This window comes from Astyanax mexicanus, chromosome 3 (genome assembly GCF_023375975.1).
Source record: "Astyanax mexicanus isolate ESR-SI-001 chromosome 3, AstMex3_surface, whole genome shotgun sequence".
NCBI lineage: Eukaryota > Metazoa > Chordata > Actinopteri > Characiformes > Acestrorhamphidae > Astyanax > Astyanax mexicanus.
Window position 1 is genome coordinate 32,460,943 of NC_064410.1, and position 24,176 is coordinate 32,485,118.

The 24,176-nt window shown below is 34.7% G+C and overlaps 1 protein-coding gene across 2 annotated transcripts; it reads left to right on the top strand.

Annotated features, from left to right (window-relative positions):
• Positions 1-3,819: 3,819 nt before the first annotated feature.
• Positions 3,820-13,989, top strand: si:dkey-208k4.2 (C2H2-type zinc finger protein). 2 transcript variants are annotated; one of them, XM_007230782.4, is made up of 9 exons: positions 3,820-4,062; positions 5,217-5,314; positions 5,391-5,487; positions 9,260-9,348; positions 9,452-9,525; positions 9,971-10,051; positions 10,423-10,652; positions 11,100-11,153; positions 13,405-13,989. In XM_007230782.4, the coding sequence occupies exons 1-9, from the start codon at positions 3,928-3,930 to the stop codon at positions 13,648-13,650; spliced, it is 1,104 nt and encodes a 367-aa protein (XP_007230844.3). In that variant the 5' UTR covers positions 3,820-3,927; the 3' UTR covers positions 13,651-13,989. The 2 variants fall into 2 exon arrangements, with proteins under 2 accessions (XP_007230844.3, XP_015463437.3); XM_015607951.3 differs by having other exon boundaries at positions 3,821-4,062; positions 13,408-13,989.
• Positions 13,990-24,176: the final 10,187 nt, after the last annotated feature.

Genomic DNA, 24,176 nt, shown 5'->3' on the forward strand with positions numbered 1-24,176 from the left:
TTTTTATACATTGACCTAGATATAGAGTATATTGTTAATGTTTTATTTTATTAAGTAAATACTACATTCACCAATGTAAATACTAGACTTTATTACCAAAAAAGATATCTTTTTACTGGACTTTACATCACTATTGAAATTAAAAAATTCAAATTACTAAGATAAAAAATGTCTAAAAACTGTAAGAATTTGTGATGATTTTCACTGGCCTCTTGTTTATATTTCTTTATCTTTCTCCCTAATGTATGATTAAGCAATAAGATAATACTAGTGCATCTCAAAAAAATAGAATATGATTGAAAATATTCTTTATTTCAGTAATTAAGTTCAGAATTTGAAATTTTAAAATATTTTATACAGATATATTACACACAGAGTGATCTATTTAAGCATTTATATATTTTATTGTTAATGATTATGGCTTACAGACAATAAAAACCCAATAATCAGTATCTCAGAAAGGTTGAATATTATAAAAGACCAATTGGTACTTTTGGCAGTGTGCCAAGTCCTGCTGGAAAATGAAATCCACATCTCCATAAAAGTTGTCAGCAGAGAGAAGCATGATGTGCTGTAAGATTTTCTGTAAAAAAAAAAAACTGCACTGGAATTTCCCTTATATAAAACTAAAAATATGACACAATTAGCACTGATGTATATAATATATTTTTATGTATATACTCTTTACTTTTTTGTGCATTTGTAATGACCCCCCAATTACTTTTGATCTTGTCCCATTGGAATGCAGAGATTTCTAATTGTATGAAAAGTAATAAGAAATATATATAAAATAAGAAAATGATGCCACTTTTTAATCTAAAGAAACCAATACAGAACTGATTGTTTACATACAAATCAAAGTTTAATTCTGATAAATTAAAGAAAGATTTTAGTTACATCACTTTAAACCTTTGACCCTTAAACTAACTGATCTTTTCCACTTTTCAATGTAAATGTTTAATTATCAAAAAAATCTAGCCAGATTTTGAATAAAATGTATTATTTATTTAATACACATGCTAAATAAAGCTATTCTTAAAAAAAGAAAGAGTAACAAATAGCTTTTCTATCTTTATTTAATAATTGCTTTTAATTGTTTTTGTTCAGCAGAAAAAGATGACGGACTAAAATACAGCACACACTGCTTTTACTTTGCAAACTGGGCAGATGTTCAGTTGCTCAAGTGTTAAAGCTTAATCTGCTTTTTCAATGATAAATAAAAAATGCCTTTTCAGTCCTGTATATTACTGTTTTTGTAAAAAGTGGATTTCTGCACAAAATAAAAAATACACCAAATGACTAATATTATAATAGGCCCATTTTAATACATTTACATTAATTTGTTCTTATTATAGAAATAGTAGAAGAACCTTTTCTCCATTCCTTTTCTCTTCTGCCCTCCTGTACTCTTGGTGTTTTGTGTGTTGTGTTCTCTATTGGTTTATGTGTTCATATTAAGACCTTTAGGAATAAAATATAGCGCTGAAGTACACAAAACAGACAAAACATTTTCTGGAAATATTAATGATAAAAATAATATTTTTGGCACAGGAAAACATTTTATTGTAGATGTGATCAGCTAAAGTTAGGAAATTAATAATCTTTCTGTTGTGTTAGGAGATCTACATATTCATAAAAACTAAATTAGTGCCACCTAATAAGTCAAATATGATTTTAATATGATTTTATGTTCCTGGCAGCTATATGTCACAATTATGTTGGAAAACTTATCAATATTACATGTATAATAATTATTAGAATTCATTTTTTGTGAGATATTTTTTTACTTTTACAGACTGTTAGCAGAATTTGCAGTTATATATGTCATCACCCTTAGACAATTTAGATTAATGGTCCTTTACACAGTGGTTTAATGTTGTAAGTACTTCGTCTTAAGGGGAAGCCTAAAGTTTAAGACCTGTTTTAGTAGGCTAGCTAGCTAGCTCTAAGTCTAGCTAAGTCAAATTGTTTACAGTGTCATTTTTGTTGCTCTTATTACAGGTCATTTTTTGTTATTTAACAAGGTAAGGAGTGTGACGTCACCCACATAAAGACGCGAAAGGTGTGTTTAGGCGTGTCTCTCACCTGCTTAACGACCGAAAAACAGATTTAGGCCAGTGAAGTGTGGATACTGAGGTGTTTTCGTGCTCTAATAATACCTCTGATTCAGCTCCAGACCCATTGTTTGTCACTGCGTAAAGCTCTTGGGTGGTAACTCTAGTTTAGTTGGAAATAAGCAGTAACTAAAAGTGTTCATATTTGTCCTAGCTGCTGCATAAAGTGATTTTATTTTCTGCAGTCACAACTGATACAGGTGTACATTAAATCAGTCAGTTTCAGGTGTGTCAGGAACTGTAGAACATTGTGAACTGGCTGCGGTTTCTGAGGCCTGCATTGACAAGCTAAGCTGTTTACTGTATGTTAGGAAGAGTCAGTAGTGTGTGTGTGTGTGTGTGTGTGTGAGAGAGAGCGAGCATATCTATCATATTTCTCTACCTTTTGTACCTTTTTTACGACAAACACACTGAGTTCAGTCTGCATTTTACATATAAATTAGTGTCTTATGTTGAATGATGTTTGTTTATTTATTTATAGATGCACTCATAAATGCAATAGCATACATTTCCTAAACAATAACAGTAGCATTTGTGGGGTCGGGTGTTAATAATAGTATATTTATGGGCAGATGGTTGGTTTTAAACCCACTGGTCTTATATTCCCATTTATTTCAAAATTAAAAAACAAAGAGCAGCTAGAATGTCCATGTTTCTCCACTGAGGATTTCGCTAAACTTTTAGTGTTGCTGCAGTGCCATCTGCTGGACGAAACCCCCACACTGCATTAGGAATCAAGCACTAGTTCCTGCAGCCCACAGGCTCAGTGAGAGCAGCCTGGTTTCAATGGGGGTTTGTTGGGGTCATCCGGTGGGCGGGTAGGGTTTCACTGGACAAATAACCGTTCACTTAATATCAGGATCAGCCATTGTTCAACACTAATGTTTCTCACTTTGACACCTTAACCACCCTAATTCTTCAAAATATGCACACATTAGTTGTCTGTGTGCATGGACTGTAATTTCTTGTGATGCAGTTTTTTGGTGATGTAAATGTGGGTCATTTTAAATAAACAATTTGAATGTGATATATTTTACGTACCTGGCAGCTGTATGTCACAAATTTTACAAAATTTGAATAGGTTTAAGTACAGGCTAAACTGCGTCCTTAATGCTGAACGTCCACCAATAGGCCACCAAATTTTTTTTGATCAGTGGTTTATGGCTTCCTTCATTCTGATGTTTCAAACCATAGCATCTTCTTTATACATGTACAAATATATATACAGAGTCATTATACATTAAAAAATGTCTAATTTATTCAGGTAAATATCCATGCCAGCTGTAAAAGCAGTTAGAAAATTCCTAGTTAGATGGAATTAGATAGAAACATTAATGTCACTGGAAGTGGGAAGTGAGTAACTAGTTCAAAGCAGTTGGCCTAAACAGGAAGGTGGGTTATTAAGAATTATTGTAGCATCAGATTTAATGTGAACATGACCATTTTTGTACAAATACATACAAGAATAAATGATACTGATCCGTTCTTTGCAAGAAGGTCTGATATTAGCTGATATTATAAATGAATGAATGAATGAATGCTGAATAAACAGCATTTCTAATGATTCAGACACAGTCAGTGCAGTTCCTGACGCCTGGGCTGTGGTAATATATGCAGCTGATCTGACTCAGGTGTGTTAATGAGGAGGACACTGCTGCAGGTGATAATGATCTCACGATGGGCCTTAAAAGAGGGCAGTTAAGGCGCTCGTGCTTCTTTTAGTACCCACCGCATCACTACAGCAGCTCTATTTCAGCTCTGTTTACTGTAGAACTTAAATCCTTCAGGTTTTCTCACAGTGTTTGTGTGTGAAATGCAGCAGCACGGGAAAGGGAAGGTGGACGCCGCCCCGCGCCTGCAGCTCTTTAACTGCACGCACGCGGACTGCGGGGCCACGTTCACGCGCAAGTGGCGTTTAGAAGAGCACGAGACCGTCCATACGGGCAAGGTGAGCCCACCACCACCCGAAATTACACCCGATAGGAAACAAAATTTCTGAAGCTTTTATCTGACACGTATCAGAGTTTTAAATTGTGCACAACAACGACACCTAGTGGTCAAAGGCCCAAAGAGCAGCTATTACTGTAGTCTCCACTGTAGCTTCTGAGTCTGGTACGCACTAAGAAAAATGAGTACAGATTTGTACTTAAGGCTTGTCGCGGGGGCTGTACCTTATATTGAGGTACAACAGAGAAAATTTTAGTGAAAATCTTTTTTTTTTTTTTTGCATCCATGTTTTTTGTACAAGTAAAGATTATAACGATTTTAAACATAATCAAATGAATATGTGCCAAGAACATGCTGATCCAATCAAATATATTGCAAACAAATCTCTTGAATTTTGTTACTTTGGGGGTGGAGTATTGGTATTTTGACCTGAGGTGACCAAATATGTATAACTGTTATTGCTGCATGCACATAAATATATGCAATACTGAATGTGTACATGTACTGTATGAGGGGTAAATTATAATTTGATTAACAAGATTTTGCCAAACATAAATCGATGTGTAAGCAGCAGAGATTTATAGATATTATGTAGAATTACTCCACTATTGTGCTTAAGTACTAAAATACTGTATGTTCTGGAGTGATGTGATGTTTTTTTCCACTTTTATTTCATTACATATTTTCAATAAGTTTAATCATTCCAAACCCACATCATTACTGCCAGATAGGTAGATGCTCTGTACGGTCACTGGGTTTGATTCATTTTATAAGAAGACCTCACTACTCCTCTTCTGCCTTTTACTCTGAGAACGTTTCACTGCTTTCTGTAATAACTACATCAAACCGTACTGTAAGTTTGCTTTCCGTACTTGAGTAATACATTTTAGAACTACTTGCAGTACTTAAGTACAAAGAATGTTGAACATTTTAGTACTTCCACTTAAGATTGGAGCTTAAAGAACACTTCAACTTCTACTCAAGTCATTTTTTTTTTTAAAGAACACTTCTACTTTTATTTAAGTCTGGGTCTCCATTGCTTTGTACAAGTCTGGCAACCAGGTGTTTGTCTTCCGTTTTGTTTTTATTCTTGTGCTCATGATTTATGGTTTAATTAGCTCTTGTCTAAGGTAGCCTGTGCTGTTTGTCCTCCAGCGACCCCACAGGTGTGCTGTGGCGGACTGTGGGCGGAGCTTCTCCCGCAAAGCCCACCTGAGGAGACACGAGTTTCAACACGGAGAGAAAAAAAACAAGTGATTATTAATTTATTTTCGTTATTTAAGCTGTTTACTGATCCCTGTACTGAACTTTCAGTGTCTGTTACTGCAGGTGCGGAGTGGCGAGCTGTGGAAAGAGCTTCTTCAGTAAAGACAAGCTGAAGAGACACATCCGCTACACACACGGAGACAAGAACAAGTACTTCAAGGTTTGGACACAGGGGGGCACTGCAGGACCACTTTAAACACGAGGCTGCAGCCTCTGCTGTCTGTTGCACCGTTTAAGGTGGAATGGGAAAGTTAGATAGCTTGCTACCTTCTGAGATCTACTAGCCATTTGTGCCACAACCTTGCCAGTGATTCTCAAAGCCCTCCGCTTGGAGTATGCCTAAAAAATAAACATGAACAAGAATAGATACCCCTCCCCTAGGGATGCAAGTGCAAAACGGAGGGGTAGGGAAAGGGCTGAAATGGGATTGGGCCTAAGAGTCAGTGTATTGTAGTTGCTTGTGCATGTATTGTTTCAGACACGCCTGTGAGGGGCGTAGACCTGCAGGGGCTTTAATTCATACAACTACAGTTTCTCAGTTCTATATTGTATGAAACGGCTTTCACCCTTTTTCTGCTTTAGAACAGTTTTAGTTTAGTTTAGTTTAGTCATGTTTATTTCGGTTGAAAACACATATACATACACATAAACAGAAATGTTTTCTGTTAATAAGCATATCAGCAACACAAATATGAACCGAAAAGGTATAGGCTGAAGCTTTGGCTTATTTTTGCCTATCCTTTTTACATTATCTCACATTCTATATTCCATTATTTTGCAAATCAAAAACATAAATTGAGTCAAAAAAAAAAAAAAAAAAAAAAGCCACACATTCCATATTTAATCACTGTTCATGTTTATAGGAGTTTACTACTTTTCTCTTGTAAGTTTTTTTAAATTTGCTGAGTGAACTACACATTTTCAATTCATTGTTAAAACCATTCCACAAAGTGACCCCCCTGACTGATACACATCTATTTTTTATATTTGTTCTTGCTCTTATTTTTTTAAACATACTTGTTGCTCTCAGCTCATACTTATTCTCTCTCAATTCAAATAGCTTCTGAATACAGTCAGGAAGCGAATTGTTTTGCACTCTATACATTATCTGTGCAATGTGTAAGTCAACTAGATCAGTGAATTTTAGAGCCCATAAATTAATAAATAATTTGTTTGTTGATTCATAGAAGTCTGCTTGGTTAATAATTCGTATTGCTTTTTTCTGTAGCATGAAAATTTGATGCGTGTTAGTTTTATAAACATTTCCCCATACTTCCACACAATAGGTCATGTATGGAACTATGAAAGAACAGTACAGTATAAATAATGATTTTTGATTCAAAATATGTTTGGTTTTATACAGTATTGCAATGGTTTTAGAGATTTTAGTTTTTACATTATTAATATGTGGTTTCCAACATAATTTATGATCAATTATCACACCCAGAAATTTATTTTCATATACTCTTTCAATTTCAACATCATCTATCCTAAGTTTAGCTTCATTTCTGATTTTTCTGTTACCAAATATTATAAACTTTGTTTTACCTAAATTCAACGATAGCTTATTGATATCAAACCATCTCTTTAAAGTACTCAATTCTCTTTCGACTGTATTCAGAAGCCATTCCAATTTCTCCCCAGAACAATATAAGTTTGTATCATCAGCAAATAATACAATTTTTAATAGTTTTGATACTTTACAAATGTCATTTACGTACAATGTGAACAATTTGGGTCCTAACACTGAACCTTGAGGAATCCCACAAGTGACCTTCAATAAATCCGATTTACTATTGCCTATTTGCACATATTGGTATCTATTTCCTAGATAACTTTTAAGCCATGAATATGCTATACCTCTCACTCCATATCTTTCCAGTTTCTTTAACAATATATCATGATCAATAGTGTCAAATGCCTTTTTTAGGTCTATAAATACTCCAACAGTATATTCCTTCTTATCTATTGCTGTAGCTATTTCTTCTACTAATTGCATCACTGCCATCGAGGTGGACCTATGTTCTCTAAAACCATATTGATGATCACTCAAGAGATTATGCTTTTCTATAAAGTGTTCAAGCCTGTGGACAAATAGTTTTTCTAAAATTTTTGAAAACTGGGATAGAAGAGAAATTGGTCTATAATTAGAGAATTTATGTCTGTCTCCACATTTATAGATAGGAATAACTTTAGCTGTTTTCATTTTGTTAGGAAATATGCCTGTTTGAAGGGACTGATTGCAAATATGTGTAAAAGGTTTCACTATGCATTCTATTATATTTTTCACCAGTGACATATCAATGTTATTGTAGTCAGCAGATGTTTTATTTTTACATTTATTTACAATTTCAAGTATTTCTTTTTCATCAGTGCCCCTAAAAAAAATGGAGTGAGGGTTTTTAGTAATAATATCATATTCTATCCCATCCTTGTTTCTAGGCTCCACAATCTCTTTTGCTAAGTTATATCCTATGTTAACAAAATAATCATTAAATCCATTAGCGATATCTTCTGCTTTATTTATAATTGTATGGTTTCCTTTTACAAAGTAATTAGGGTTGCTTGTTTTCCCAGAACCTTTTCTAATTATGCTATTAAGAACTTTCCATATTCCTTGCATGTTGCTCCTACACTGCTCTAATACTTTCTGATAGTAATCCTTCTTACTAAATCTCATAATACTTATTAATTTGTTTTTGTACCTCTTATATTTGTATTCTGCTTCATTTGTTCTTTGTTTTATAAATCTTTTATATAATATATTTTTCTTTTTACATGCATTTGCAATCCCCTTTGTTATCCATGGCTTGCCCTCATATTTGTTTCTTATTTTGTGTTTTCTTAAAGGACAATTTTTTTCGTATAACCCTGTTAGTGTGGACAGAAAAACCCCATATGCCTTATTTGGATCATTATTTTTATATATGTCTGTCCAGGCTTGTTTCATTAAGTCCACCCTGAGAGCTGCTAAAGTTTCTGGTGTTCTATGTCTTACTAATTTAAATGTATTTGACCTTTTTTCTTTTTTAACCATAAACATGTTTTGAAATACTGCAAAGACTGGAAGGTGATCACTGATGTCTATTATGAGCAGTCCACCAATTATTCTAGCTTCTATTTTGTTTGTCCATATGTTGTCAATCAGTGTTGCAGTGTCTGTAGTTATTCTGGATGGTTTTATGATTACAGGGAATAGACTGTTGCTATACAATGAATTCATAAAGTCTGTTGTCTTTTTATGCCCATTTGGATTTAATAAATCAATGTTAAAATCCCCACATATAATTTGAACTTTATTTAACTGGTCCAGTATGTCCTCTAATTTATCTTTGAATATGTCAAGACAGGTTCCTGGTGTTCTATATACACAACTGATTAATATATTTTTAGATTTTTAGAACAGTGCTTTTATTAATCACACACTTACCATAGAACAAGATTAACACATTTAAGGTTATTGAACAAGTGATGGTACTGAAAGTTAAGCTAAGCTTTTTGAACATTTTTAAAGCTTTAACCAGGCAAAGAACCATATTTAAGAAAATTAAATTATAAGTATTTGTACAGTAGTTTTTCAACTGGTTCTTTGCAGTGGTGAAAAAACATGGATTTTGGTAAAGGCAATGGTTCTGTATATAGAATCATAACATGTCTATTTGAATGTTTAAATGTAAAATTAACATAAGAGGAAAATAATGTGACCAATTTTTGTTGTTTTTATGCCACCATAAATCTTACTTATCTAATAACCTGTTTCAGTGCTATATAGACTTTGTGCTTGGTTAGTGTGTCTGGGTCTATACTCAAGTCTGTGCTTTTTATGCAAGTTTTTGTAACATTAATCTTACTGTCATTTTCTGATAACATCAATATTATGTTCAGTTTGATCCCATTTCTAAAATAATTTGCGGCTTTTCCCTGTTGTGTAGTGCACCTTTTCTAACTGTCTGCTGACGTTTCGGAAACGGCGTTTGTTGAAGCTTCACCTGGCCGGACATGGTGTTTCTGCATGCTTCAAGTCAGTGGCCAGACTTTAAATCTGTGCATTTAAAAATCACACTGCCGACTGGAAGGTGACTAAGCTTGTGCAGGTGGAGTAATTTTCTAACATGTTTTTTCAGGTGCTCCAAGATTGGTTGTGGAAGAACATTCAGCACACACGTGGGTAAAAAATCCCACGAGAAAACTCATGAAGGTGACCCACTGACCACTGGATTAATAAACTTTTTAAAACTTAAAAAATCAACATTGTTTATTATGTTGACTAATTGTTGCAGCAGGCTTCAGTCAAGTATCAGTAACTTTATTGTATCGGTGCACTCTATCAGGATACTGACTGTCTGTTCCAGTACCAGTACTGGTACAGTATTGGTCACTGCAACAATTTTTTTTTTAACTAGAGTGTTTGATTTTACTTTAGTGTTAAAGTAGAATTTGAAGTACAAATTACTTAGTATAAAGTAGTTACTGAACATTAAAAATACTAATGCAATATCCACAACACACAAAACCAGAGCTAAATTACTTTAAACTGTATAACAAATGTTTAACATGGTGATGTTGGTTTTGTTTTTGGTATGTTGAGATTACTGGTAGTTTTTCCCAGCAGTTCGGTGATTATTTTATGTCTGTCTCCACAGGCTACCGCTGCCCTCATGCTGACTGTAAGGTAGTGGAATATACCTGGACAAAACTCCAGAAACACACAGCTAAACACCCCGGTAAATCTCAAACACACACCAAAACAAGGGGGACTAGATTACCACATTTTAGAATTAAACAGCGATTTTTTTTTTCTTTATTTTTACTGGGTTTGTGAAATGTGTAATGCTCTCTTCTGATTGGCCATTCTGTGTTGTGACTTCGTCTTGAGTCTTGACTAAACAGCTTTAAGTGGTTTGAGCACTTATTCTTTTGACTTTGCTAAAGCAATATGTTTGAAATGGGTTGTTAAAACAGTTTAGTTTAGAGTTGGACATTATAGCATTTTATCTCCAAATGGTTGCAAAAAAGCCCTTTATGAAAATCTTTTTGCTCTTAAATATGAATTTTAAATTCAAATTGTGGTAAGTTGCTGTTTGTTTATTTGCAGCCTCTTTCACATGTCGCACTTGTCAAAAGTCGTTCGCGAAGTATGATGCTCTGCGAAGGCACAAACGAACCCACGCCCTGCAGAAGCCGGTCCTGCTGTGCCCGAGTGAAGGTTGCCAGGCCTACTTCTCCACTACCTTCAACCTGCAGCACCACATTCGCAAAGTCCACCTCAAACTCCTGCGTCACACCTGCTCATTCCCTGGATGCACCAAAGCCTTCGCCATGCGGGTTAGTATCACTAACATTATCTGAAAACTGCAGTTTTGGGATTTATTTTTAGTTTAGTATACATGATTTTTGGCATGTAATTCTATTTATTATGGTCTTGTGGCTTTATACTCTGGCCCATACCAAGCAATAAGCATAGTCCCAATGCAGGGCAAGAGTCATGTTTATCTGCTTTAGAGTCCTATTTTATTTTTCAGTAGTTCTCTACATGATCTTAGACAGTCTGCCAGTAATGGGTATAATGTAAGGTAGAATTTCTTTGAACAAGTTTCCACAAATATTTAGATGTAGTGTAGTTCTAAATAGTGTTAAAGGATTTTACTACTTCTTTAAAATCCACTTTCCTAAAAAATGTAGAATGTTTGTAATTTTAAGATGTTTTACTAAAACAGTGTCCAATAGTTTTTTTTCCTCCCCCCCCCCCCCCCCCTCAATCTTTTCTAACAGGAGAGTTTGGCCCGTCACCTGCGTCATCATGACCCCGATGCTGGTAAAATGAGGGTAAGCACTAAACCATCAGAACATTTGGTATGAATCCGATAAACTTTTCAGTAGTTTTCTGTGCCGGAGGAATTGCCTACTTAAAGAACAAATGTTTTTTCTTAAAAGTTTTAGGTAAATTTGTTACATTAGTAAAATAATGGAGTTCAGAACTACTTTTACAGTTCATTGAAGATGTACAGGTTTATAAACCTAAAGAGTTTAATTTCTTTAGTATAAATGCAAGGGATGTATGCAGGGCTGACAGCGGCATGGTTAGTATTTCAGATTAGTACTACAATTATGCTTTGGCAATAATGGACCCATCCATTTTACGTGTTGATGTTTTATGCTGTTGAGAACTGTAGAAAATGTTATATAAATGGCCAACAATTTTGCTGATACCTAAAATCTATACCTGGTTTAACAAAATATAGAAATGGATTTCTGCAAATTTGTCCCTTTCCTGCTCAAGCACACTTGACACAACTCCTTGTTAATTGCCAGTTTCAGTTAGAACGCTGGCTCCAGCTTTAACATCTTGGGAACCTTTTTGTTTTTTTGTCAACCTACTTTAATTGGCCCTGCAGTTATGGCAGGTTTGCATCTCTAGTTAACACAGGGTTTTTAAGCTGTCCTGATTCATGTATTTAATTAGAGTTGTATTGTGAAGTGGCAGCGGGTGTCAGGTGTGGTAAAGCAGGGATAACAGTCTGTGCTATTCTGGCCATCTGGAGTTTGGCACTGGTGCTAAAGGCTTCCCTTAGGGATCCTTTGGCTAATGGCAAGATAAGAATATTTTTAGCATGTGAAGGTCATACTACCCAAACTAAGCCTCAGGACTGAATGGCTAATACAAATTACTGACCGGGGCATGTAGCGCACTGCCTCTGAGTAGTGGGTAGTCATTTAGAATCTGATTCTATCAATTATGACAACCTCTCAGGACAAGATCTTGGATCATCTCTTCTCTGATGCTTTGACTCTGACCTTCTTTATAATATAAAAGTAATTAAAACTAAGTTCCCCTTTCAGTCATAAATGGTCTTGATCTATTAATTATAGCTCTAAATGTAATGGTAGATAACAGGACATGCTAAAATCATTAGCAGACATCTGAAAGCCTGGATTGTATCAGTACTTTGGTTCATGTTTATAGATGGTGTTGTAGATATAGATGCTGTCATAGTGAGCATCTAGATGCACTCAATCTGGTTATCAAATTTATGCAATTATCTGATTATTCAGCTGGTAAGTTAAATACATACTGATCTATTTAAGGCTGGTATCTTGGCTTTCTCAGTCTGCACATGCAGACAAATGTAATGAGTCAGGACATTATAAAAACAGGATAAACTAAGCTTGTTTGTCTTTAAAGCAATGTAATATAAATAGCTAAATTGTACATATTGTAAACTGGGGCTATTTTAATGCAGCAAAAGTTTGAAAGTACATCCCACATTTCCCTGTGCCCAGTTGCAAAGAATCTCATCCCTTTATTAAGTAAACCTGAGTTTTCACACTGATTAGTTATTAGGTTATTAAAGGCCATATTGCAAAGAATTGCCCCATACCTCAGCCCTTGTTAGTTTTACGGTTTGGGGTATAATGGCTATAAGGTTTGGATGTGCTACTTTCTCTTGAGAAACTCAAGCAATAATACACAAGAGGGAGTGCTAGAACATACGTAATATTGGCACTGCTGTAGCACAAACCTTGAGTGTATAATTGTGATTTTATACCCCAGTTTCATTATTGCAGTTTATTGAACATATCAAGAACATATCAAGAACATATGATCTGTTTGGTTATAGCTGCACTGTTTGGCTTGTAAGTGCTGCATTGTTGCTAGGTTACTTGTATGTGGTGGAGTAATACATGGAGAGCTTCGGTTGCAGTGCATTCCCAGCTGATAATGACATCTCAGCCAATTACATTGAAGGGTTTGAACTAACTGTGGTATAGTAAATATTATATAACATTTAAGGTGTACTATTGGACTATAGACATTAATTTCAAATATTAGGACCCATATGACCTGTAGTATACAAGTATATATTAATTTTCTGGCAGTTCCAGTACTTTTGCTGCATTTTTAAAAGGTAATTTACTGATTTAATTATGCCAGTAAAGAAGCACTAATGGTTTGTTAGAGCTGTGTTTGTAATAAAGACAAAGAAAACGTTAAGTGCATTAAGTGATGGTTCTACAACCCTTTGAAAGGCTCTTGCTCATTAAATGTGATCTGCTAATTAAAGCTGTTTGTGTTCAGCAGCAGCGTAAGAGGTGCAACAGTAAGACGTGGCAGAAGCGTTTGGAGGGTCGCAGCCAGCGCCCCCTGGTGGAGGACAACTTGCAGAGGCTGTTTGCTCTGCGCATGCGCGTCTCCCGCAAGGCTAAAGTGGAGGCCAACCTGTCCAGGTTGTTCAACGAGCGTAAAATACCACACCATGTTGACCCAGAGGTCAACCTGAAGGACCTCTTCAACATTAAACCCCCTCAGAAGGTCAAGGGATAGGAGGTCCATTATCCACTAGACCTTGATTTATAATTTTTTTTTTTTATGAACAAAGCCCCTTGCTAATGTCCTGCAGTTTGGCGTAGCAGAAGTTTGTGTTTTGGAAAAATTGTAAGTACAACAGCCAGTTGTAAATATTTATTTTATTTCTGAATGTATTTTTGAACAGTGAATTTTGTGTACAGTGTCTGCAGTTAATTTAGTGGAATTAATTATAACATAGCACAGTAAATAATGACTGGGGGCAAAAATGGTACTGCTTTTGTTTGTGAAAAAAAAAATCAATCTTGCTGTGACTATTGTGTTGGTTGTAAATAAATGAACATCAGTGCTTCAGAATTTGGCTCTTTCAAATGTTTGCCCTTTTTTCTCTTTGCCACTTTTGAGTGCTTAAACCCCAAACTTGGTCTATTTAGAGAAGTTATTCTTGGCTACAGGCCATGAGGACCACGGTCAATAAAGGGGTATCCAAATGTTCCAAGATGTTTGAGCAGAAATCTTTCATTAATTTTCACCTTTAAAAAAGTAATTGTAATGCTGCAAGAGTACATTGGAAAAAGTTTAGGCACTGGTCCATATATGCACTACAAGTGTAGTACAATATCCTTTTTTTTGTCTGCTGTAAAATGCTGAAAACTTATCTACAGGGCACTTGAAACTGCCTGTCTGGTCTCTTCTCCACCTAATTATTTCACATGAGAATCAACCCCAAATTCTGCGTGTTTAAAAGTGAACATAACCATAACAAAACAAAGGGTTTGAGGACATGGACATTTTCGTTTGTATCCACTACAATTAATAAACATGGAAAGGTTCTATGTAATGCTTTAATAGAAATCCTTAAGATCTAGTTGTGAAATATCAAGCAGAAAATTAACAAATTCTGGCTGACCTGTAAAGGGGTTTAAGAGAATTTATTTTGAGTGTAAAGTTCTAACATTAGTTTATAAACTATGCAATAGCAGAGGGATTTATTTTTAGGACTGGATGAAATCTAATGATAGTTTGATTCAGAATTGTTTCGAAACTATGGTTAAGACCAACCATAACAACGAGCAAGACAGCATTAAGAGAGCCTTTTGTGGCAACATGTTTTTAATCACTTTAGTATAAATGACACGGTTCATAAAGTTAAACTTTTCTAAATGGCACAATTGATTTGGTTACATGTTACAGATGAGTGATGTAACAAGGCTATACTATATAGGCTACTCTATACCATAAATGAGGCAAATGCCTGAAATCATTATAGCATTATATTGCATATAAATAAATAAAAAATTGACCTGTTGCATTAGCTTTGGTTCTCATGCAATATTGATTTTAAGACATATGGCTCTGAAAAAAAATTATAGACCACTTAAAAATTTTCTTTTATTTACCAAATTGAAAACCTATCAAATATAATCAAGTGAAGATGGATGACCACAAGCCAACAAACCAAGCTGAACTGCTTGAATCTTTGCACCAGAAGTGGTACAAAGTTATTCAAAAGCAGTGTGTAAGACTGGAGGGGGAGAACATGCCAAGATGCATGAAAACTGTGATTAAAAACCAGGGTTATTCCACCAAATATTTATTTCTGAACTCTTAAAACTTTATGAATATAATTTATTAAATATAATATAATTTTGCAAAGTTTTATTTCAGCCATTTCTCATTTTCTGCAAATAAATGCTTTAAATGAAAATATTTTTATTTGGAATTTGGGAGAAATGTCTGTAGTTTATAGAATAAAACAACAAGGTTCATTTTACTCAAACATATACCTACCTATAAATGGCAAAATCAGATTAACTGATTCAAAAACTGAAGTGGTCTCTTAATGTCACCGAACTATCTAATTCAATAGAGTAGTTGAGCTTTACAGTAAATTTTGATTTTTTTTTTGTACTTCTGTTACTAGAAATTCAGAGATCTATTATGTTTTTCTCCTGCCACAGGTAATTACATTTAGAAGACCTTGAAATATGATCAGTTGAATTGAGCTTATTCTCAGCACACACAAAACCACAAATCTGTTTCCTGGTGAAGCTTTAAGTTTTGTGTGGTGTGCTGATGGTATATGGTAGAGTTTTTATGTGCTACTTTGCTGTTTGATGTGTTACTGTTGCTTGTGCCGTCATGAACACTTTGTTCTTAATGAGCATGAATCTGACAACCCGTGGGCTTAGGCCTATTTTTTTCTTTGTGCTTTAGGTTTGTACACCTACTTCATTAATCTTTACTGATCCAAAACAGTCAAAAGCCACTCAAACCCCCAAACCAGCTAAGAAACTGAAACAAGCTCTGCGAGTTTGCTAATATGGACCAGAATCACATTTTTTGCATTGCTTTTTGCTTTACTGTTGTGACTTCACTGTTCCCACCTGCCTGTTTTCTGACCCCTTGAGAAAGTACCTCAGCACATACAGCCCGTCAGCAGCTTTGTTCCACTACACTATTGTTAGCAGCGATAACTGCAAGCATGCACTTTCTGTAGTTGTGTGTTCGTGTCTCTCTCAAAGTGATACAGTGTAACATAACATAAATCAGATGTTGAAAGTGAGACATTTAACTATTTTATGAAAAACATCAACTAATTTAGAACTTGATGGAAGCAATACATTTTAAAAAGTTACCACAGGAGTGAAAAAGGCAGAGGTTTACAAATTTGTGATAAAAACAAGAAAATAAATAGTGTCATTTACCTTTAAACTGTAAATTGGATAACCCACCATTCATCATATAATATCAAAGGGACGAGCCCAGTTGTCGATACTGGACACTGATGATCTTCGGCCCTCAGGTAGCACCTCATTAGACACGGGCAGGATTCTGTACTAAAAATCACTGCATGTGATCAGGAACTTTTCCACAAGTCACTGTCTGTGAATACAGGGCAGTTCACAAAAGCAAGTAAAACTGTATCATGTCTATACAATCTAGAATTGCTGCCATCTACTCTCGGCAAAAGTTTCCCTGGTGAAAAAAATGCACTTAATTGTACTTAAAACATATTGAGAAAGTATGCTGTAAATATACTAACAGATAAAGTAAAATTTAACAGTAAAATCTCATCATACATTTAAAAAAAGTTCAATATAGTGCATTTAAAAAAAGACTATTATGAAGTACACTTTAGTTTAATGTAATTCAACATACTTCTAAAATAATTATGTCCAAATATACTTTTGTACATTTAGCAAAGTATGTTAAAAAACACTGTCACAGCAGTTCACTTGAAATGCAATGTATCATGTAACTTTTTAGAAAATAAATTAAATTACTACATTGGTAAAATGTTTTAAAATATATATTTAGGTATTACATTAATTTAACAGTTAAAATGTATTTCAATGCTTTGTATTTATAATTAGGAAAAAATAAGTATAAGTAAATTATAGGATACCGTGCTAAATGACACATTTAAATGTGTAAAAAAAAAAAAAAAGTAAATTTGTAACACAAAAAATTGTAGTAAAGTATATTAAAATATATTTTTATGCCCAACGAAGTATACTAGAGGCGTGCTACTTACAAAAGACAGGAACAAGAAGCATATTTGTACTCTAATATAAATATATTTATATTAGATACATTTATACTTGTACTGTCATCCCATCCATCATCACCCCCCATCACTTGCACTAATGTCTTCTGTCTTACATATGTCTATTTGTGTATTGTGTGTATAATGTCTCTCATTCTTTATTATATATCTTATTTTCACCCCCCATCATTATAATACTATTGTCTTCTGTCTCACGTATGTCTACTGTGTCCTTGTTGTATTGTAAATAAAGTGTCTCCTATTCTTTTATATTATATATCTATTTCTGTACTTGCTGTAATTTTGGAAGGAGAGTAACGTAATTTCAATTCTCTGTATGTCCTGTACATATGCAGTATTGATAATAAAACTACTTGACTTGACTTGATTTAACATAAATTTATAGTACATTCCTAATATATCCAATGTATAATAGTGACACAGTTGTAATACTCATTAAATATATTATAATTTCACTGTAAACATATTTAAAATATGGAGTTACTGTCACAGCTTAGCCCATGTCTGCCTTGTGTTTCTCCCTCATTTGGTCTCTTGTGCTCCTGCCCCTCTGTTTACCTGTCATGTTTCCCAGCCATGTGCTTCTGTTGTGTTTTGGTCCTGTCTCCGCCCTAGCCCCACCCTGTCATCAGTGATTTTTAACCCCGCCCCCTCTTGATTGATCCTCAGGTGTTTCCAGTTTCCTGTTCCCTCCTCATGTATATAAGCCCCTTTGTTTCAAGCCTTCTTTGTCTAGTCTTTTGTTAGTTTGTTTGCTGTCCGTGATCAGGTTTGTTTCATGTCTCTTGATGTTTGTTAGCTTCCTGTTTTCAAGTTTAGTGTTTTGTATTCAGTGTAACTTTGGTTTATTTTGTTTGTTTGTTTGTTAATTTGTTTTAGTTTGTTAATTTAAATAAATATAATTATTCTGCACTTACGTCCATCCCCTCACTTCTGTAACAGTGACATACATGAAGTAGTATGTTTAAGTGTACTTTAGTACATTTAAAATAATTCCATTTTAGTACAGTTAAGTACACTTACAGACTTTTGTACAATTTTTATAAATTTATATAAGTATTATAAGAACAAAAAAGCATTCCTTTTTTGATTTTAGCACTCTTTAAATATACTGATTAATAATGTGGCTACTAGTACACTTTGGTGCGCTATACCACAATAATGCTTAGTATACTTTAATCTACTTTGTTTTCACTAGGTTTACTATATATGCTTTATGTTCTGTTGTAAATTAAAATGTGTCTGAGTCATACAAATCATTGCATTGTGTTGTGTTTGTACTTACATTTATTTACATTTCACACAGCGTCCCAACTGGAAAAAAAAATGGGGTTGTATCATTGCCAGTTATAGTAATTTATTGTTGCTTACTTTTTCCAGGAATGCATGTTTAAACTAACTGGTTTTGACTCATTTTATTTATGAAATAAGCAAAGATTTATTTTATTTTCATTATAAAATGCTATTAAATTACAAAAGGTAAACCAAAAACTGATATCTTTAAAGAAAATAGTTTTTAAATTCTGTCTCTAGAGTGAAGTATAAGAGCTGGAGGAGAGGGAGCTGCTTCAGACTAAACTCTGAACCAGACTACAGTGAAATGTAAAAATTCCTCTCAAGAACACGCTGAGGATGCAATCCAGCCGGAGGCGGCTAACGTGTTATTTCCAGGAGTTTTTATTATACATTAACCTTTGAAATGCTCGCACTCATATTGTGAAAATTATTTTGCATTTGATGCTGCATGTTGGTGTGTGTGTGTTTGTGTATATAAGTGTTGTTGGTAATGGGGCGTCTGGGAAGATGCGCAGTGAATTTTGATTGGGAGGTTGGACCCTGTTTCCATGGTAATAAGCTTTGAAGAAGGAAGGGGTGCAGGAATGAAGGAGGTGAGTGATTGTGCTGTTGTCTAATTTGCACTGTTACATCTGCGCCCTCTGCGCAGAACCGCGCCAGAGACACCTGATCTCACTGCTCTCCATTCATTCCTAAACTCCTAGACCCAGTCCGATCTCATTCCTTCCCCCAGCCACTACCAGACTTAGGTGTTCTGGTTCTTGTTGGGATGGAGGGATAGGGTGAAGAAGTGTTAGAGATACATCATCCTCCAAATGGAGATTTGTCAGAGGTTCATTCACAACCAGACGGTTATAAAGAATCACCAGCAAGATGGCTGTACAAGCAGCCAGAGATCCCATAAATCCAAGATGAATTAAGGCTCTGGGGTCCACAGGCATTTTCTTAGATGTTTTGCATATCTTAAATTACATCACTTAAGCCCGACCCCATTTGGCCCTACCACTTAGCCCTACGCATCTGTTTTGCACAGATGCCTAGATGTAGGGTGTTCCAATTTTTGTTAAACTGACTGAGTGTAGGGGGAAGTGCTGGGGCTACATGACCCTTCAAACAGAGTTTTTTTAGATGCACACTTCAAACAGAGGGACTTTTCAAACACCTCTCAAACATTTCACCACCTCTCCTTAGTTACACTCAAAATAGATTTGGGCCTAAGGCTGGTGTTTGTAATGTTTGGCTCATCAGTAAATGTCATTTTCTAACAGATTTTAAACATTGTTTAGTTTTTTTTTTGTATTTCAGTAGTTTCTGTTCAATGTTTGAAGTATTTTAATATCATTGTCAACATTTATCTTTTTTTTAAACCCACAGTTTAATTATTTCTGGAGCCTACATGTTCATCCAAAATCACCGGATTAAAAAAAAGTTTTAAACTATAAACTGTTTTATTACATTTTTGTCACTGTTGTTTACAAAAACAAAAAAAACAAAGCACCAGGTAACATGCCTCGGCTGATGTGCTGGACCAAAAAAGCTTTAGAACAATCATCTGCACACAGAAATCCATCCAAAATAACTTTAAATGGATTTGAGTGTGCAGATGCCTCTTCTTAATTTCTCCTTTGGGACTTTTAACATACAAAATATGTTCAGTAGTTATCTCTTTTCCTGTATGTTATCACCTATTCCTATTATATCAACGCAGTGATGGTTAAGAGATATTAATCCAGAAGGTCATGTGTTCTAGCAGAGGCTGTGTAGTGCTGGCTGTGTATAAAGAACAAATTCCACGCTGCCCCAAGGGGATCTGCTGTGCTGAGGATGATCTCAAAGAGCATAGAGAAGCGGCAAAACATGACAAGTCACTTTTGCTTTAAACTGAATATTTTTCTATGAAATCTTGTGCATTTCCAGCATAAACTCTTCATTTTTACTGCAAGCATCAAAGAGCCAGTGATTAAATATTAAATCAATATCAAAGCTGGTATTAAAAATTTAAGAGTAAATATTTTGGGGTGATACAAAACTTTAAAGAAAGTAGCACTGAATCCAGTTGAATGTGCTCACTTAGATCTATTCAGTATTTTTTGAGAGGTACACTTGGGTCCTGTTTCATCAACATGAACACCAACATCTTTATCTTAGCAGTTTCAAAGATATTTTCATGCTGAGACAAATATTTTTAATAAGAGTTTAAGAGAACTTTATGATTAAAGGGCTCATTTCACAGAAAACCAAATTATCTTCATCGTAAAATGAAAATAGTGTTGTATATTAGGACTTCATAATGTATTTCATATTGTCACTCTCTAAATAAAACACACAAGCAATCTCCCTAATAGCTGTGTTACATTAACGCAGCTATTCAGTTGAAGTTAATGTAAAAACTTGTAATTCCAGGTCATTTTGATCCATTCAACATAATATTTTGACAATGTGAGAAACGGCTGCTGTGTTCAAATGATGCAGTAATACAACTAAAAACTGATCAAAATGGAGATACATGTTTTTCTCTGCACAGGAACAATTAATTAAACTGTGAAAAACACTAATGTATCACAACCTCTGCAAACCTTTACATATAGTCACACACAGCAGTTTAGCTCCGCCTATTTATTAGGTGTTAGGAGATTTTTCACAACATATAACAGTCTAAACAGAGCTTATTTAAGTTTTAAATGCACAGTAACTTTTTAATTCTGAGGGATGAAGAGAAGCTGCAAATAATTGTAGAGAAAATTAACTATAAAACACAATTATAAGCTCAAACAAATTCAATATTTGGAACATTAGAGAGAACAACAACACATGTAGGATGGACCCTTAAATATTTCTTTGTTATATTTTTAAACCCCTGCAAACATTTATATGTGGATATATAGTATATAGATTTTTTGGATAATTCTAAACTTGGGTGTTATGTGAAGCATTTTGCAAAGTTTAAACAAAACAAAGCATAAATAAGATAAAACATTCCTCCTTTTTAGACCTCCCAGAGAACTGTGTGGTCATAATATTGTGATGAACATTTGTGACTGACAACTGTCTATCACTGGCAAACAAATGTTTGTTTAATTGCAGTTCTTGTCATTTCACACCAGTTACACAACAAAATAATCTGGTAAATATTTGCATAACTTGCTACTTAGCTAATTAAAATGGTTGCTCACCAGCTTGTTGGTTTCGGTTGCTCAGACTTGAAGAGAGGGGGCGCAGCTGTGTTATCCTTGTGATTGGTCTGGATTCCGCTGATGTCACATCCTGACACAACTATGTTCCACATGTATGTTCTACAACTGTTGGAGAGTTACACTAGTAAAAAACAGCAGATATTTATTAAAGTTTGGGAAGATATTCAGAAGAAATACTTTTTACGTAATTTTAATTAATACCAGAGAACAAATATGAAATTTCAAAAGTTTCACAGAATAATTGTGTTCGCTTTTCCATAAGGGATGAGAAGAAATAAGGTACTGGACCATACCATCCTGTACTGTAAGAAAACTTCTCTCTTTCTCTCTCTCTCTTTCCCGATGTCTCTTTTTCTCTCTCTTCTTTTCCCCACATAGTAAGTGCTGAAGGAGGCAGAAATAGGCCACCATCCCAACCCCCAAACACTTATAGCTCCTCATATTCCAGAATAGATGACCCAAAAAGACTGGAGCTATTCTCTCGCTTGCCTCCTGTACCCCTCCCTAAATATATACTATAATAAATCTTTATTATATATTGCTAAATACATATGTATATATAATTCATATGGGGCACATTATTATAACACATAAGTGCTCAATTAGTGTATATTTAATATTGGACACTGGTGATGTATTTACAACACAAATTATTCTTGACCCACCATCCTGATATTATTATTATAAGTGTGTGCGAGTTTGCATGTGTATGTGTGTGTGTGTGTGAGAGTGTGTGCAGGGGGAAAAACAGTGAAATGTCACTTATGGCCTGTGGAGAAAAGCTACTGTTGCCTAGTTTACTGCAGTGTCTCATTGTGCTAAACACTGACCTTGTAGACAAGGGCTCTGACCTAAAGCTCATATTAATCAGCACAGGCCTGCTGGGCCTCAGCCTGAACTGAATAATAATAATGTGTGAATGTGAATCAAACTCCTGCATGTAGTTAAATGTAGTTTCGGAAGCTTAATGAGGAAACAAGTGGCCTAGTTGTATATAGCATTTTTTCTAGTGTCAATAAAAAATTAATCACTTTAATCACAACAATATTATGTGATTAATCAACTGCCTTGTATTTTGGGTTTTTGTATAAAAAAAACAAATCATCACAATCGAATGGAAAAGTGTCTCCAATTTTGTCGGTTTTAAATATTCTACATAATTTGCACACATGAACTGTCTTTTACACTGTATAATTTTTTGTGATGAATAGACCAATAGAACATCTCCAGAATGACTTAAAATTAACTCTTTTTACATTGACTTCCACTTAAAGTTAATAAGGTTCATCTCTCTACTGTAAAGTTGCTGTTTTGGAGATATTTTTTTTTAGACAGCGACAAAATATTTGTGTGTAATATGGCACGCTTAATGTAGTGAGATTAATGTTATTATAATATCTAATATAACATATATAAGTTGAGTTTTGATGATTGGTTGAAACCTTTAAATCTGCTGAACAAAGGTTTCAGGGAGAGCATTAACACTGAATACGACGAAGCTGAGAAAATAAAGGTATTACTGGAGTAAATAAACACTACCACAGTGCAGGAAGGTGAGAGGAGGTGAGAGTTAGTTATGAGATTTAATTACCGTATTTTACAGACTATAAGGCACACTATCAATGAACGTCTATTTTCTGGTCTGTTGTCATACATAAGGTGCATCGACTATAAGGAGCATTTTAAGCGACAGTAGTCATGTTGTTAATCTACACAGATTTCTCTCCTGGAAAGTGTTTATTTGGGTGAGTAAAGTGCTTCCGTTTACTTACAGTAAGCTTAGATGTCCAATATTTTCAACAGCGCTGTTAGCAGCAGCGCTAGCTGTGGTTAGCAGCAGTGGTAGCCACAGTTAGCAGCAGCGCTAGTTAAATGTGCATGCTACAGTCCGATATGCTCAACTCTAAACGGAGAAATAGCTAGCGCTGCAGTTAACCACTAATGCTTATACTGCTCTAGCCTCAGCACTGGAGAAAACCTTCACTCTCCTGTATAGCAGTGCTGCACTTCAGTGGAGTGGCTTTACTGCTCCTTACAACTGGTAGAATTCATACATAAAGCTCACTCACGATTTTTGGGAAAATTATTTTTTTTAATTGCGCCTTATAGTGTAAAATAATCTACTCAACATTAGCATTGCCACATTTATGTCACTAATACAACTTCTAATACTTCGCCAGACTCTGTTAAAGAGTGAGACAGTCCCTTTTGTAGCAGCATTTTTCATTACAGAATTTACAAATAGATAAAAAAAAAGCAAATATGGAGATATGAGGCAAATATATTTATAGTTTTTCAGTGATATATTGAAATTATTGTACTTCAACTTTATAATCTCTGACCAAAAAAAATAAATAGATCAGGATCTTAAAAAGTTATAATATATTAATGTTATTCTGCTTCATGTATTCCTTAGTCACTTAGTACTCTGACAACTAAAATATTTGATGTTCAAAAGCAGGAAAAAGCTATATGAAGACAGC